Below are 13,259 nucleotides of genomic sequence, written 5' to 3'. Positions count from 1 at the left end.
AGGCAAAGCACATGAGCAGCCCAACTGAAGACAGCAGGACTATTCATGCTACTAAAATTACACACCTGCTTAAGAGGTTGCAGAATCAGGACCTTAAATCTTCAATATTTTTGCCTATAGCACTTTTGTAAAATTCAAATAAGATACTCTAACCAGTTGTGGCATTTAAAAAAGAGGCCAGAATTTATAATTTAGTTCATTATAAATGCTAATCTAGAACCGCTGTAGCACACATTTTCAAATCAATTTTGTTAAGCTTCAAAGTGACTGGGATTGCTCCATTTTGATTTTTAAAATATGGCATTATGGTAAGTTTTCAGCTCTAGATGCAAAGATTTTGGTAGTTTATGGGAAATGCGAATAACTCTTCAAACAATCTTAAAGTCTATAACTGCTACAGTTGCCTCTTTCCAGGAAGAATTCCAGTATTGCCCTATTAACTTAAATTTCTAGCCAGAAGCGGTTTGTAAGAAAGGAAAGTTACTGAACAGGAATGTGTCGCAGGAATCCAAGCATATTGCCTTTATTTATCTGCACTCTCGAGTGCCTGTGTTGGTGTCATGAGCCCCCAGGATGCCAAACTGTTAGAGCCATTCACCCACAGCAGAACCTCAGAGTTATGAACTGACCAGTGAACCACATACCTCATTTGGAACCAGAAGTAGACAATCAGGCAGCAGAGACAAAAAAAACAAAAAGAAAAAACCAGCAGCAAGTACTATACACTACAACAGAGTACTGTGTTAAATGTAAACGACTTAAAAAAAAAAAGGGAAGTTGAAAAAAAGATTTGACAAGGAAACTGTTTCTGTGCTTGTTTCACTTAGACTAAAATGGTCAAGAGTAGCATTTTTCTTCTGCGTAGTAAAGTTTCAAAGCTGTACTAAGTCAATGTTCAGTAGTAAACTTTTGAAAGAACCACAACATTTTGTTCAGTTACTAACTCTTCAATGTTTGTAACCTCTATTCCCACAGTGTTCGTAACTCTGAGGTTCTACTGTACACTTTAAGGCTGTGTACACGCTGCCACTTACAGCATTATAAATTATGTCACTCAGGGGTGTTAATACCCTCCCCCCCCCCCCCCCCAAAATGAAGTAAGTAAGTTACACCAACCTAAGCACCGGTGGTCAGCGCTATACCACCGCACGCGGGGGCTGGAGTAATTCAGTCGACAGGAGAACTCTCTCCCATCATCTTAGAGTATCTGCACTATCAGCTCTACAGTACCGTATTCCTGCAAGCTTTGTGTGTAGCCATAGCTTTACACTCAAATGTCTGGTGCAAGCATATGAGTGACTGCATTACCAATCACCTGCAGTTCATTTCCAAAGAAAGATACCATTTGATAACTGAAGTAGCATAGTGAGGATTTGCATAGGCTTGGGGAACTCAAGTGACAGGCAAGTAGCCTTTTCTCCTCCAATGTGAATTGTTCAAGTGGATCTCTACTCTTGGCAGTGACCACAGAAAGCACGTGAAGAGCATTTAAAGACTGAAGGACTGTACTTCCAAAGAGGATTAGACTTCACTTCTAAATCAAGAAAGCAGCGTTAGGTGAAGGATAACTGTATTTCCTCACAAAAACTTTAAGAACTTCATTCACAGTCTGGTGAAGAGGTACCACACATGCATAGAGCCCTGATAGCCAAAAGCTTCAGTTATAAACTGAACACAAGGCTGCATTTGTACTTCTTAGGTGAGCTAACACATCTGCCAGGCATTTAGTAAAGTCTTAGAAAGCCATTAGCAAAGACAAACACAAATAACTTATTGGTAGTAATCATTCCCTATGCATAATCCGAGGTACTTCCTGTGTGAAGCTTTACTTAAAGAGGACTCTCAGGTAAACAACCCTAAACCAGTCCTTTGAACTCAATAAGAGATAGCAGTAGCAATTATGTGACATTTGAACCTCAGAATGAATCTGCTCAGCTTTCTTTAGTCTAATAGACACACAGATCTTTTATCTTTAAAATTAGAAGAACAGGGAGTAAATATTTCCCTGATACTGGTGAAGGATTTCAGTTTCTCCTACTTTGTTTAGGAAAGAAACTTTCACCTCAGCATTTTAATATCGGAGTAGGATACAAAACTATACAAATGGAACAAAAAAAATCAAGTACTTATTTCCATTTTCAACATCCAATTCAAATTAATTCAACTACATACAGAGAGGAAAAGCAAGACTGTCCCTGAAAAGGTAGATTTAGTCTGATCTACTTCAGGGGTCTGGGCTCACCATCAAAATTATTATCCAGCAGCAGATGCTGCAGGTAGGCAGAGCCAAAGGACACGCTCTTTCTTGGAAGCTCCTGCAATGTTCTCCTGATTGTGATTGGTGGGACTACTGATGCCCTTGATATACTAAAGACTGCACCACTGACATTAATGAGAACTGAATGATTAAATCCCATGGAATGCTTTGAGAAGCACACATAGTTCTAAAAATCCTACTAATGCTGAGAGTTAGAGATAAGTAGAATGGTAAAAGTTGGAGGATTTCTCCTTTTTACAACCATTTGGGTTTTAAAGGGATAGTTACAGGAAGGTAAATGCTTGAGTAAACAGTTAAGTACATAACATATGAAGAGGTCATGGAAACAAAGGAATGGGAGAAATTTAATACAATTAGTTTATCAACAAATACAAAAGGGTACCCATCCACGTACAGCGCTTAGTGTGGCACCACAGCACAGTAGGGGAGGCTGGAATGGGCATGTGCCCTTTTTTGGGGGCTGCTTTTTTTATTTTTTTTTTTTGAACAAATGATAAAGAAAGCCTGAAAGGTTTTTATTTATGAAATGTTTTCATATGTGTTTAATTTACATTAGAAATTCAGGTTCCATCTAGCTTGAAAGACTGATAACTGGAGATTTAGTGAAATGATGACAAAGGCCAAGAATGTAAAAGCTGAACAATGACAGGAAAAAATTTTAGTCACACTGTTTAAAAATTTGTTAAAAAGCATTTAACTTTAATGATTAAACAATGGACAAAGAAACATTAAATATTCAGGGTAAAATTTTCAAAAGTGACTTTCAATGAAAGGCAGTGGGACTGAAGAGCGTGACTCAGGCACTCTCAAAATCTCTTTGCCACATAAGTTAAGGCAAGGGATCACAAAAAAACATCCTAAATGATCCCCAATATTACCTCCAGCAAAAGGGAAGGCCAGACTTGACTTTCCTGATATTTCTAATGTAATATTCAAGCAGGAAAAAACACTATTCAGACCACCTTTAAACAGTTTATTGTGGCTATGTCATTTTTCTCCCTGTGAAGTCAGAATCACTTAGTGTTAATTATTCCAGCCCGTGAGCATCAGTAGCTGTGCTGTTAGGAAAAGCTCTCCCGCTGACATACCATACCCACACTAGTGCATAAATAGGCATAAATTAGTTGCTCAGGGAGGTGGCTAATTCACACCTCTGAGCGACAATGTATGTCAACTTAAACTGTAGTGTAGCTGTGGCCAAAGTTCTTTCTTGAACATCAACAGTGACTCTTGAAATGCTAATATTAACAATTCTGCTCTCTGGACAGGAAACGATATGATAAAATGGAAGAGACAGGTTATAAAGTTGTGCAGTTAAGCATATAGGATTTCCATTCACGACAACTAGGAAAGAGAACTTCTCCAGTATAAGTACTTCCCCATCCAGAATTCTGCACTTCCATCTCATTCAGCTATACAGACGGGAAGTAATAAACTGTCTCTTGATCTGATCAATGTAGACCGTTTCTCCATTTAAAAAAAAAGTTCTATCCAAAAGCTGAACCTTGGATATTCAGTCAGAACATTAAACATGAATAAAAAATAACAACGGTAAGCTTTTCAAGGCAGAAAGGTGTGTAAACAAAAGTACTAAGCCCAAGGAAGTGATGTCCTTGCATACTTCAAAGAAGTCATATCTGAAAAAGGAAACAGTAATGATTAAGTCCTAAACTACATTACTCCATGTTCAACCCCTCAGCATATTTACTGAGATTTCTGTTTACTTGTTCAGGTTTAAGAAAAAACATGCAGAGCCAATCATAAGTAAAACCTGACAAGTTTAGCAAAGCAAACAGAAAATTCTTCAAACAGAAGAAAATTCAAGGAATGGGAACATCCAAAATTAGAAGCCTGGGGCACAAGGTAAGAGGAATTTTCGGTATCTTAGCACACAAGCCCCTTTTAACACATACATGTACATAGCAAAATCTTAAATCAACCCTGAAAATCATAACTTAGCCCTTACTTGCTCTGTCTACTGGAAGAATTTCTCAGCTGGAATTATACAGCTATACTAATGTGGATGCTCTGATCCTGGCACAAGAGTGCCTTTTTCCAATTTAGTTTATGACGGGGTAGGCAACCTATAGCACAGGTGCCGAAAGAGTCACGCAAGCTGATTTTCAGTGGCACTCACACTGCCTGGGTCCTGGTCACTGGTCCGGAGGGCTCTGCATTTTATTTAATTTTAAATTAAGCTTCTTAAACATTTTAAAAACTTTATTTTCTTTACATGCAACAATAGTTTAGTTATATATTATAGACTCATAGAAAGAGACCTAAGAACGTTAAAATGTATTAATGGCATGCGAAACCTTAAATTAGAGTGAATGAATGAAGACTCGGCACACCACTTCTGAAAGGTTGCCGACCCTTGGTTTATGATGTAACAAGCTAAACCAGAAAAAGGCACTTATTTCAGAAGAAGAACATCCACAAAGATGCTATAGCAGTATTATATTGCTACAGTTACACCAGTAAATTTCCCATACAGACAAATCCTAAATTTAGTGTGTCACCTCTATGAGTGGACACATACAGTCTGGATTGTTACATTTTCATGACAATTGTGAAGGCTAATCTAAGTGGAGAGAGGCCTGCCTTAAATTATTGTTAGTTTAAAATTGCACCTATAAATATAAGCACATTCCAAACATTTGAGATGTTATGAATTCTATACCAAAGGAGCTCTCAGTCTATGGAAAAGTAGAAAAGTGATTAGGGAATGACAAAAAAAAGTTGTTTTTTTCAAAACTATACACAAGTCAATTAGATTCGCTGTAGGCAGCGCAGCAAGAATAGGATCTTTAAAACAGACTTAAATGTTCAAAGAGTAGAGGATCTCAGGATGGTCAAACCATGGATGAACCCTGGAAGGTCAAACCATGCTCAGGGGACCCACGTGGAAGAAGGTATGGTGACAAATGAGTGAGACAGTAACGACCGGGTGGATGAGGGTAGTAGCACTGGTAGAGAAAGGAATTTAAGTAGGGAAGAGCAGAGTTCTATAATGCACTGAATCTGCAAACAAAAAGCTCATATCTGATACTATATATAATACATGAGGTTTCAAAGGATGGATTCAAAAAAAGTGAGAATAGACAAGAAAAGTTACTTTTAACAACTAACTGCATTTTGTATGTACTCAATTGACAACAGTAGGCTTCTGTGAGGCCTAAGGGGAGGATTTTGTTGTAGTTGTGGTGGGATAGAAGAACCCAAATGAAATATCTGGCTGAGGAAAAAAAGGAAATGACACATTTGCGAAATAGCTGTGATAGTGACAGGAGAGAGAGAAGTCAAAAATGGCCCCCATAAGCCTAAAAATAAGGTTAGAAACCCAGAGCTAATGACACAATGGAATCCCTTTCTCTGATTGAACTTAATCATACATACAACCTTTATCACCACACAAACAAGGCAAATATTAGGACAATTCTCTGTAGCTCATTAGTACTTCGTGGAATGTCTCACCCAAGATGTAACTAATTTACGTGAGGCCCCAAATTACCATATCATGGTATTATTGGACAGATTAACCCAGTCAATTACATCTACCACAGGAGATATAATTTAAAAACACACAAGTAACAAAAATTGTTTAACAAGAGACTTACATTCTTCTAATGGCGCTCTTTATAAAGAGGGAAGAAGACATAAAAGGTGTATGAATTAAAACTTTTGCTGCTTTTAGTTTGTGAAATAGATACAGAATAGACCTAACAGACTAAAGGTATGTCTTCACTGGCAACGTTAAAACGCTACCACAATGTGGCCGTATAGTCATGGCACCGAGCTCTCCCAGCGCTGTAAAAAAACCACCCTCACGAGGGGAGTAGCTACCAGCACTAGGAGCATGACTCTCAGCACAGGTGCACTGTCTATACTCCCTCTTTACAGCACTGAAACTTGCAGCACTCAGGGGTGTTTTTCACAGCCCTGAGCAAGAAAGTTGCAGCGCTGTAAAGTGGCAGGCTCAAACACATAATAAATGGAAACCGGGCACCTAGTTCAATGCATATGCTTGTGAATGAACTAGACAGGCCAACACCTAGAATACTAGGGGTTAGGAACCACTTGTATGATGGAGCTGGCCCCAATAATCTCAAACTTTAAGAACAAGTGCACAAAGACTGTACTGCGTGCATGGTTGTGAGGCTGCTGCCAGCAAATCAGTTTCTACTTTGACACTGAGAGGATAAAAATCAATGATTTAAAAAAAAGATTGTTTTTTATTTAAATCAGATTTTTTGATAAAATGCTTTTTGAGGAAAAACCCTACCGAAAGATAGTTTTAATTAAGATACATTATAGAGCAAAGATATCTCATCATGGAATAGGGATTATAAATTCTATAGTATGAGACAATATATTCATGCAATGTTTAAGAAAAGTTTTCTAAATGAGTTCCAATAGTTCATAGATTAGGGACCCAATCTTATGGGGTTCCAGGGGCTTCTGTATAGATTATTTAGGTTAATCTTTCTATCTACCCAATGGGACTCAGTGCTCAGTCTAGAAGATTCCATCAGAGGTGCTTAGTTTTGCAGTTCTCAAACTGTGGATTTGTGTCTCCAGAGATAATATGCTTGTTAACAGAAAAAATGCTTTTAAATAAATATACAGAGATGAGAAATAAGAGACCTCAACCCTATTATCACTCTGCAGATTTGTGTACACAGTCAATCCCTTACCTCTCTCTAAAAGTGCAAAGTTTCAAAAAGTTCAATGAATAATTATTGAGGCGGGCGTGGAATAGATCTGGACAAGGAAAAGTCTAGAGATAAATGTGAGAAGGGAGGGACAGGCAGTAGAAATAAAACTGAAACTTGCATATTCCAGAAGTATTGAGGTCTTTCTGAGTGTAGCCTTCATTGAGACCTACCATACATACCATTTTCTCACTAGAAGGGAATACCTATAACGACAGCAGGCCATAAGAGAGACCCAATTTGGGAATATTTTAATGAAGTTCTTCTACCTGTGAATAATATGTATTAAGGTTAAAACAACCAACAGGAATACACTTTTATGTAGAAATCCATGATTAAATCCAGTCTTCCTGACTTACAATTTAAATCAAATCCACCCTTTGACATATCAGCTCTCTTTCTGTTACTTTGGTGAATAATCTATAAAGGATCTTTCTAGCTGGTATTGAGCAATGGTGGTCAGTTCAGTTGTAATCAACTTCCTACTATCTGGATACTTTCACACAGTCTAGATTTATTTTCGTTAAACCAAATAGTAACACCGGTGTTTAAATCTAAACTGGTCACCTGCCATATTTGCAACCCAAGCTTTACAGCCCTGTGCTAATGTCTGAAAGCAGTGTGCGAAACTGCATGGTTGTTTGTAGCGTTGCTGTAGCACAGCTGTGCCAGGAAATGAGAAAGATAAGGTGGGTGATGTAGCAACTTGTATTGGCCCAAATACTGCTGCTTGAAACAGGCAAGCTTTTGCGCTTCACAGTGATAGAAACCTCACCTCTTTCACGAACAGAATTTGGTCCGATAAAAGATATTACCTCATCGATCTTATTTCTCTCAAACTGAAGGGTAACAACAGTGCACCTCCCTACCCCCACTTGTGGAGCGATGCTGAGAGTTTATCCAGTACTTTTATTTGACTCTACGTGCCCAGAGACCTGCCTATGCCCCCTGAAAAGAGCTTTTTCGGGGGCTAATCTGGCCTGTTTCCCTGAACGGGTGAAGCTGGAGCAGGTGGCAGTGGCTGAGATTAGCCTATGGGGCTTCATGCCCGCTGAAAACCGTAGGGGCGAGGGTATCAGCCTGGCTGCGGGTAACGAGCTGTGCCGCACTCACCAGCTGTTTGAGATCTTCCTCCGAGAGCCCCGCGTAGCGGTAGCGCTGCTGTTCGAACTCGTATCTGGTGGTCTTAGCCACCACCACGACCCGGGTGGGGCGGAACCCACCGCCACAGGGGAGCCCCTGGCTACCCGCGCTCCTCCCCCGCCGCTGATCCAGACGCGACAGGGCGAACCCAGAAGAGCTCTGCTGGCCCAGCGCGGAGGGTCCGGGTCCAGGCGACCCTGAGCTCTCTTGCTGGAGGAGTCGCTGCGGTGCGAACCCGGCGGCGAAGGGAGGGAGTAACGACTCAGCCGGGCTCAGCCGGCTGCACGTAATGAGGCGCCGCTGGAGCCCGCCGGGCACCAGCAGCCCGGCCAGGAGAGGCGAAGCCGCAGCCGCTGTTTGGTACTTCAGCAGGGAGTGCAGGGCGGCCGCCCGGCTGGCTGCGCAGCGGCAGCCGCATAGGAAGCCCGGGTAGCAGGTCATATCCCGGGCTCCGCTACCCCCGGGGCCGTAATGGCCGGGAGCGAAAGGCGGGAACACCCCACCCCTGGCCGCTCCAAGCGCGCTGCTCTTCGAGGGGGCGGAGACAGAGCCGGCAAACCAGAGCCCGCCGCCTCCCAAGCGCTAAACACACATGGTGCGTTCGTGCCAGCCTTCCGACCCAGCGCACGAAACAGACTGCGCACGCGCCCAACACAAGGGCTAGGGGAGAGAGACACACCCACCCACCGGAACACAATGTGGACTGCGCATGCGCCCGAGTCAATCAAACCAATAGGGGAAACTTTCCCCGCCTGCTGACAGGACGAACAGCGCATTTCAACCAATCAGGTGGAAGAGAACGCCAAACAGAGGGAAGGCGGGAGGAAAAGGCCGTGGGGTGTTTATCTACCTCAGCCCGTACAGAACGCCGCTCCGTGCTGGGATTACTGAGGGGTGCGCATGCGCTTCCCCTTCCCTGCACCACCCTCTCCTGTATCCTCACGGGTTTGGGGTGGGGTCAAGAGATAGCGATTGAATTCGAAGAGAGGAGGTGGGTGCGCGAGCTGCAGAGCAACTGCCAGCACAGAGCTAGTTAGAACCGGCTCGGAGGGCGTGGGGCGCTCCCTCAGGGGAGTTGTTGACGGTGGGCAGGGGACGCTGGGCTATCAAACTGCCACCTGCCCAGTGCAGCCTCGCTGTCTGCGAGGCATGAGGCAGAGTACACAGAGAGCACGGTGTGACCCCCAGCCACAGTGTCGTGCTACGGGCGGGCTCTGACTAGCAGTAGCTAAAACCCCCATGATACCCGCCACGAACCCCCATGTTCACCCCACCTTGTCCTTCCCCCCCACACACACACACTCACCCCCCAGTACCCTAGGCTGTCCACTGCTATGCCATGATGGGGCCACGACCCCACTGCTGCTTCTGGCCTGTGCCATGAGCCCCCCCCCCCGTGAGCTTGGCTGAACATCACCACCCCTGGTCTTGCCACAGCTCAGCCCCCCCCCCCCCCCCTACACACATACAACCCAGACTGACCGGATCTTGCCACGACCCCATCCACAAAACCCAGACTGACTTCCGCCTCCAGGTCTTGCCACACCCACAACCCTGTCCACAAAGTCCAGGCTGCCTCCCCTGACCTGTGCCACAAACATAGGCAGCTCAGCACCCACTGGCAGCCCCACCGATCAGCTCCTCCCCATCTCTCCCAGTGCCTTCCATCCCCTGCAGATCAGCTGTTTAGCAGCATGTGGGAGGAGTGAGGGCAGGTTGTGCTCATGGGAGGGGGCAGTATAGAGTGGAGCAGGGGCGGGAAGGGATGGAGTAGGGGTGGGCCCTGGGTTGGAGCAGGGGCTCAAGCACACCCCAACAACTCATAAAGACGCTGCCTATGGCCACAGCCCGCTACTGTGCCTCAGCCCTCCCCAGGGCCATGCCCCCCACAACCCCCCCTCACACTGTGCCCCAGTTACACCCCCCAGGGCTGTGCCATGATCCCACCCTGCTGCACCCCAGGCTACCCCTGTTTCACACACAATTTAGGGTTCTCACCCCCATATCCTTTCTTTTGGGTACTCAGGAAGTAAGGGACCCAACTTTACTCCACTGTGGGCTCCGGGATAACACCCATTCCCGGTGGGCTCAGGGCTTTACGGTTTGCAGGGCCTTTTCCCAGTGAAAGAGCCTTATACAATAATATCCTTAACCTATATTTATTAACAATTGATTGACAGAATACACACGCTAAACATACAGTGTTCACCTCTACCAATAAGGAAAACAAACTTTTCCTGGTGGCCAGTCAGAATCAGGTAGTCCAGGACTCCAGCCTCTGAACAATATATAGTTGGCAGGGCATGATGATTTTGGCAGCTTTGATGTTGGGCTGTGTTCTGAAGTTAGGTTCTTCTTCCATTTCTTCGTGGACCCCAATTTTTATAGTGAAACTTGGGTCCTGACTATTTGTATGTTAGCAAATTATTTTTATTAAAGTATTACGAAATAATTCTTTAACCAGTCCTAACATATTGTGAAACACTTCTTTACCAGTCATGCCCCACCGCCTTAGTTGGTTCCAGCCTTGCAAAATTAGTTATGCAACCGACAGAATCAATTAAAGAATCAGAGACCATACAGATAAACAATAGAGAAATCAGGGCCATAAAGGCAAAACAATAGAGAAGCATAGATTTTACTGTCATAACTTGATTAGTGGTTTCTTGCCAGACAGAATGCTATCAAGCAACATTTTCTTTAAACATCTTAAGATCTGTTTCTTTATCTGGTGATGTGAGTACTATTAGGACAGGAGTACCTTCTTAACATTGTTTTGGTGCAATTTAGATGTAAACTGAGGATGTGACTATCTGCAACTTAACTCCGGGCTGCTGATTTTACTGCAGAAGAAGGTCTCAGACCTTACACCCCAGGCCTTGCCACAATCTTCCCTCTGCTGTGCCCTAGGCTATCCCCAAGCCATGACATGACCCCTCCACGTTGTCTGGACTGCCTTCCCCACTCAGGTCATGCCAGTAACACTGAATGGATAGGAGCAGGACAAGACTGCATTTATCAAGCCAGAAAAAAAAATCTTGCCTTAATCAACACGTGAGTTGCCTTTACATCTTACAAAGAGAGCTAAGATGTTTCCCCACTCTAAGAGCACCCCCAGGGAATCCTTGCATACATTTTTATTAGAGAGACAAGGTGGGTGAGATAATATCTCTTATTGGACCAACTGGATATAAGTGTGGTAATGAATAGGTGTGACATTATTGACATGAACTGTGACCGTATAAATCATTGTTGCAACCAAGGTCCTATAGTTACACCAAATCTTGTAGAAAGAAGATCAAGTAATGTATCTATGAAAAGGTTGTAATTTGCTGGTTATGATTATGCTGTCTGTGTGTATCATTTTTATATTTGAAGTTATGAATATCTGTACTTGTATCTCAATGTGTTTGATTCTAAGTAGCATTAGTGAAGCATTTGGTCAGCTTCTTGAAAAAAGAATTTTCTGATTAAGTTCCCAATCAAGAAACACTTAACTGACAATGGACCTTGGGAGACTCCAATCCACATCTGAGGAGCCTTCCTGGGAACGTTCAAGGGAGCATGTGAGCAATGGCTGTTCTACCTGTAAAGAACTGAGTCATGCATGGACATGTGACTTGCCCATGTGACTTCAAACCCCACCTTGCTGCTGTGATTTTCCACAGTAACATGGGGTGGCCTTTCACATAGCAGAGGATATAAAAGGCCCTGGAAACCCCTCAGTTTGGTCTTTAATCCTACTTCTTGCCTCTGGAGGAACTTTGCTACAAACTGAAGCTCTGAACAATGGACTGAATGACCCATCCAAATCTTTGAATGTACACCAGAGACTTGATTTGAGCTTGCAGTTTATTCCATTACTGCTACAGGCCTGAACCAAGAACTTTGCAATTACTGTATGTAATTGATTCCTTTAATCAATTTTAGCTCTCGTCTATATTTCTTTTTATGAATAAACCTTTAGATTCTAAAGGATTGGCAACAGCATGATTTGTGGATGAGATCTAATTTGTATGTTGACCTGGGTGTGGGTCGTGGTCCTTTGGGATCGGGCGAACCTTTTTTCTTTTGCTGGGGTATTAGTTTTCATAATCATTCATCCCCATAAGGGAGGTGCTGGTGGTGACACAAGGGAACTGGAATATCTGAGGAAATTGCTTGTATGACTTCTGGTTAGCCAGTGGGGTAAAACTGAAGCCCTCTCTGGTTGGTTTGGTGTGCCTTAGTAATAAAGAACTCCCAGCTTTGGGCTGTGACTGTTCTGCTCTAAGCAATTTGTCCTGAATTGATGCTTTCAGTAGTGTCCCACCAGAGGCAGCTTCATTACAACAGGTAAGATATTTTATAGTTCTTTTCCGAATGGTACCTGCTTTATGATCCTTTGTGACATTTGATTTGTTATTCCTGTAGGACTTGATGCTTCACATAATGTTACATAGTCCTTTTGGACTATTTTCAACTTGTTTGGTCATGCTTTCCCTACTGTAAGGTGATCTAACTTAAGCCACTGTTGCAGGTACATGCTTGTGTAAAATGGGCTCTTTTTTTTTTTTTTTTTTTTTTTTTGAATCATGGGAAAGTAAGTATTCTAGAGCTAGAAAATCAAGTACTAGAGCCTTTGAATTTGTAGTAATAATATTACTACTTTGCATTTAAACTTTAATAAATTTAAACATTCTCAAAACACATTTCTAAATTAAAACTCTGAACTGTGACATTATTCTCATTTTACATGGGAAACTGAGGTACAGAGTTAAATAACTTGCCCAACATCACAGAGGAAATCTATGGCAGAAGGAGGAATGAAACTCAGAACTGTTGACTCAATCCTGTGTTTGGCTGAAAGGCCAAACTTTCTCTGATTCATAAGATTTAGCCACTCTGTTCCCAGCTCTGGTCCTGGCTGGAGGCCCACTCCCGATCACGGCCCCAGCTGTAGCCGTGGCTCCACTCCTGGCTATGGTTCCCAGCTCCTGGCCACAATCATGGGCCCATTCCCAGCTGTGGCCTCTGACTTCCAGTCCTGACTTCAACCCCTGGCTCCCAGCCCCACCCACGTCCCCAGCTGCGACCCTGGCCCTGACCATGGCCCCACTCAGGGCCACAGCCCTGCTCCTGGCACC

At 43.3% G+C, this 13,259-nt stretch overlaps 1 protein-coding gene across 4 annotated transcripts in view; it reads right to left on the bottom strand.

The window, feature by feature from the left end:
* NADK2 (NAD kinase 2, mitochondrial) overlaps positions 1-8,750 on the bottom strand; it is a 62,547-nt gene extending 53,797 nt beyond the window's left edge. For all 4 annotated transcript variants that reach the window (XM_030566551.1, XM_030566552.1, XM_030566553.1 and 1 more), the window contains exon 1: positions 8,104-8,750. In XM_030566551.1, the coding sequence (XP_030422411.1) occupies positions 8,104-8,574 (471 nt within the window). In that variant the 5' untranslated portion in view covers positions 8,575-8,750. The remainder of the gene's footprint in view (positions 1-8,103) is intronic.
* Positions 8,751-13,259: the final 4,509 nt, after the last annotated feature.

This window comes from Gopherus evgoodei, chromosome 6 (genome assembly GCF_007399415.2).
Source record: "Gopherus evgoodei ecotype Sinaloan lineage chromosome 6, rGopEvg1_v1.p, whole genome shotgun sequence".
In the NCBI taxonomy this organism is placed as follows: domain Eukaryota; kingdom Metazoa; phylum Chordata; order Testudines; family Testudinidae; genus Gopherus; species Gopherus evgoodei.
This window is presented reverse-complemented; position numbering and strand designations above follow the sequence as displayed.